The sequence below is a fragment of the Nicotiana tomentosiformis genome, chromosome 6, assembly GCF_000390325.3.
Source record: "Nicotiana tomentosiformis chromosome 6, ASM39032v3, whole genome shotgun sequence".
Taxonomy (NCBI): domain Eukaryota; kingdom Viridiplantae; phylum Streptophyta; class Magnoliopsida; order Solanales; family Solanaceae; genus Nicotiana; species Nicotiana tomentosiformis.
This window is the reverse complement of record NC_090817.1, coordinates 40797136-40801730: the sequence shown is the minus strand read 5'-3', so window position 1 is coordinate 40801730 and position 4595 is coordinate 40797136. Positions and strand designations below refer to the sequence as shown.

Below are 4595 nucleotides of genomic sequence, written 5' to 3'. Positions count from 1 at the left end.
TTAATTGATAATCATATAAAGCAGACGATATTTTAGCCATTTGCATCAAGCTCAAACTTCCTTCCTGCATGCGCGCCCCCCCAGAAGCACACACTATAATAAGAGGTAAAATTTGATTGGCAGCGCGTTCAATCAAACGGGTGATTTTCTCTCCGACTACGGATCCCATACTACCCCCCATAAACTGAAAATCCATAACCCCAATTGCTACGGGAATGCCGTTTAGTTGGCCTATGCCTGTTTGAACAGCCTCGGTTAATCCTGTCTTTCTTTGATAAGAATCAATACGATCTTTATAAGGCTCCTCCTCCGAATGAAATTCAATGGGATCCAGAGAGACCATGTCTTCATCCATAGGATCCCAAGTACCCGGATCGATCAAAAGTTCAATTCTATCTGAACTACTCATTTTCAAATGATATCCACATTGTTCACAAATATTCATTTTTGATTTAAAAAATTTCTTATAATTTAATCCATAACAATTTTCGCATTGAACCCACAAATGCCTGTATTTTTGAGTTACCTCGAGATCATTAGAACTTTCTCTTATAGTTAAATCACTGCCCTTCGTGCGAGTTCGTCTACTGGAACCCTCGTTTTCACTACTATTTCGACTTTCACCACCACAAATGGCCCTATAAATGTAACTGTCACCGTAATTCTCACTACCACTTATAATGGAAGTATCTATACAGATTTGAGACTGAAGATAACTATCAATGCAACTATTAATGTGATTATTCCAACTATATTGAGTATCATACATGTAAGAATTATAGTAGGGATCTTCGCCCCTAAATCCATTATTCAGATAACTCAAGTTTCGATAACTATAAAAAGAACTTTCTAGTTCACTCAAAAAAGAATGATCGTTGTCAATCTCAAAAATATGATTTTCAATATCAAAATAGATGGAATAACTGTCTCCATTCCTATCACTAACTAAAAAAGTGTCATCAGAGATGAAATTCCGAATGTCTTTAACGCCGAATAAATAATCAACATTACTGCAACTAGAATTGTCACGATTCCTCCAACTATGAATGTTTTTCACTTTTCGATTTGGATCTTCATTGGTATTTTCAATAGGACCGAGACTGCCCATTGATTTATTTAGCCCACACCTACGTTCGAACTCCTTCTTAAACAACATCGAATTAAACCACCATCTTTCCATAGAGTTTTCTTGCCCCCTATTTGCATGAAAATACAATAGATGAATAGTCATTCGCTAGAAAATTATTTATTTGAATATCTTATTTACTATCAGACTAAGCATAGAAATCTAATCACTAGGATTATTAACTAATAAGGATTCTGAGTATTGAAAAAAAGTTCTGAATCTGAGGGAACACTTCACTATATATTAATATGTTGGAACCCCCTTATATATTATTAAAAATAATTTTTAATAAAGGGCGGCTTCTCCTATGTCGTGTCAAATTCGCATCGAAAAAAAGAGATTTGTCCTCTCCTATAAAGAAATAAAAAAATAATTGTTTCGTAAAATCTCGTCTAATACTAATATCTAATCACTAACAAATCTAACAATCTAAAATCGAATAAAAAAATAAGTAATAAATTAAGGTTCTATTTCAACACGGAACAAAGGGGACAATATACAGGATGGGTAGAAAGAGGTGTGATACTTGGCTTGATTCAGGGAAACTAAACTACAGGATAGAAAAGAATATACCAATCCTAAGGATCCGTAGGCTTAATTGTGGATCCAAAACAACAATAGAAAGATTTGAGTCTTAGATTTTGATTTAGTTTTCTAGATTTTGTATTTCAAATCTTGTATATCTAGGTAAGTATATACTTAGTCAAAATATATGCAATAGAATCTTTGTTATATTCGGCTCAATCCTTTTAGTAAAAGATTGGGCCGAGTTTAATTGCAATTCAATTAAGAGAACGAAGGATAATTACTTGAGTTCTTTCTCCTTATCCTTCTTTATTTCCTGCTAATTTATCTGCTAATGTCTACTGTTTTTACTTATCCAAAACGTCCACTGCTGCAAAATTAAATACGATCTCTTTCCATACTTCACAAGCAGCAGCTAGTTCCGGGCTCCATTTGCAAGCCTCGCGAATAATTTCATTACCTTCCTGAGCAAGATCACGTCCTTCATTACGAGCTTGTACACATGCTTCTAGAGCTACTCGATTAGCTACGGCACCTGGCGCATTACCCCAAGGATGTCCTAAAGTTCCTCCACCGAACTGTAGTACGGAATCATCCCCAAAGATCTCGGTCAGAGCAGGCATATGCCAAACGTGAATACCTCCTGAAGCCACGGGTAGAACACCTGGTAAAGAGACCCAATCTTGAGTGAAATAAATACCGCGACTTCGATCTTGTTCAACAAAATCATCACGCAGTAAATCAACAAAGCCCAAAGTTATGTCTCTTTCACCTTCAAGTTTACCTACTACGGTACCAGAGTGAATATGATCTCCACCAGACATACGTAACGCTTTTGCTAATACCCGGAAGTGGATACCATGATTCTTCTGTCTATCAATAACCGCATGCATTGCACGGTGGATGTGAAGAAGTAGACCATTATCTCGGCAATAATGAGCCAAGCTAGTATTTGCGGTGAATCCCCCCGTTAAGTAGTCATGCATTACGATCGGAACACCCAATTCTCTAGCAAATACAGCTCTTTTGATCATTTCTTCGCATGTACCTGCAGTAGCATTCAAGTAATGCCCTTTGATTTCACCTGTTTCAGCCTGTGCTTTATAAAGTGCTTCGGCACAAAATAAGAAACGATCTCTCCAACGCATAAATGGTTGTGAGTTCACGTTCTCATCATCTTTGGTAAAATCAAGTCCACCGCGAAGACATTCATAAACAGCTCTACCGTAGTTTTTAGCGGATAACCCCAATTTAGGTTTAATAGTACATCCCAACAGGGGACGACCATACTTGTTCAATTTATCTCTTTCAACTTGGATCCCGTGAGGCGGACCTTGGAAAGTTTTAACATAAGCAGGAGGGATTCGCAGATCTTCCAGACGTAGAGCGCGCAGGGCTTTGAACCCAAATACGTTACCTACAATGGAAGTAAACATGTTGGTAACAGAACCTTCTTCAAAAAGGTCTAAGGGGTAAGCTACATAAGCAATATATTGATCTTTTTCTCCAACAACACGCTCGATGCGGTAGCATCGCCCTTTGTAACGATCAAGGCTGGTAAGTCCATCGGTCCATACAGTTGTCCATGTACCAGTAGAAGATTCGGCAGCTACCGCGGCCCCTGCTTCTTCAGGTGGAACTCCAGGTTGAGGAGTTACTCGGAATGCTGCCAATATATCAGTATCCTTGGTTTGGTACTCAGGAGTATAATAAGTCAATTTGTACTCTTTAACACCAGCTTTGAATCCAACACTTGCTTTAGTCTCTGTTTGTGGTGACATAAATGTAACAAAAATAGGCCAACACGAATACGGTACAGCAGAGACTGAAAAAGGAGTGAATCCATCTGCACACAAACCCAACCTAATATTTTTTAGTTCATTAGCGAAGTCAGGATACATCCTATAAAAATGCTTCCACGCTTCCCATCTGAAGGATGGCACAAAACACGTGCTCTTCTATTTTCGTAGTGCCATCTCATATGATGAGCCGAACTCATTGATGCATACAACCTCTTTAACCTATGTATAATAGGTAAGTAATGCATCCTCTTAATTAAAACTTTCTTCGCTTTGGCATTTGTGACCTACTTAAAATGAGACAATCCACAAAATTTGCACGCTTCTAGAGTCGCATCATCTTTATAATATAACATACAACCTTTTTCACAACAATCAATTTTTGTTGAGGAAAGTGCTAACTTAGAAACTAACTTCTTAGCCTTATAGTAATTGTCGGATAAGTTAATGTTCAGACTAACTTCACCCATAAGCCCAATTATAGTATTCATGGCCGCTTGAGAAATATTCCATTCCGATTTGATAGTTAGTAATCTAACTGCAACAGACAACTCCGAGTGTATTGAGCCTTCATAGAGTGAACGACTAGACACCTCTAATAATTCATAAAAGTGCTTTGCCTCATCATTGGGAGACTCATCAATATTTTGTTGGGATTGAACTCCTGGGTGTATCCCTAAAGCATTTGACACCATTTTATGTATTTGATAATTTTCATAATTATTCTCAAAGAATGTACTACGCTCACAACCAGTAAGATTCTGAAAGTCAACATCAGCTAAATTATGGGTATTCTCTCCCTGAACCGTCCACACATAATAGTTTTCTCTAAACCCCTTTCTAGAAAGCTGAACTTTAACATCCTCTGGTATCCATAACTTTATACAATTGCACTTAGCACAAGGATACCTAATCGTTCCTTCATTACGAAATTCAGAAAGTGTTGTCGCATAAGCAATAAATCCTTTAACACCTTTTACAAATTCTTCCTTCAGTCCCCCACTATTAGGATAACTTCTATCGCACATCCATCTACGATCTCGTTCCATCTATTACACAATAACAAATAAAATAATTAAATAAAGAAATGAATAGTTTATTTTATTCAAAGTTAACAATTAAACGGAAGATTATACATTTAAGAA

At 37.1% G+C, this 4595-nt stretch overlaps 2 protein-coding genes across 2 annotated transcripts in view; both read right to left on the bottom strand.

Moving 5' to 3' along the window:
• Positions 1-1231, bottom strand: part of LOC117281255 (acetyl-coenzyme A carboxylase carboxyl transferase subunit beta, chloroplastic) — a 3638-nt gene extending 2407 nt beyond the window's left edge. The window contains exon 1 of the mRNA XM_033661131.2: positions 1-1231. This exon is cut by the window's left edge and continues 2407 nt beyond it. Within this exon, the coding sequence (XP_033517022.1) occupies positions 1-1231 (1231 nt within the window).
• Positions 1232-1959: 728 nt separating this feature from the next.
• LOC117281257 (ribulose bisphosphate carboxylase large chain) lies at positions 1960-3432 on the bottom strand. Its single transcript, XM_033661133.2, has one exon. It carries the CDS (start codon positions 3430-3432, stop codon positions 1999-2001), a length of 1434 nt encoding a protein of 477 aa, XP_033517024.2. The 3' UTR covers positions 1960-1998.
• Between the last annotated feature and the right edge of the window lie 1163 nt (positions 3433-4595).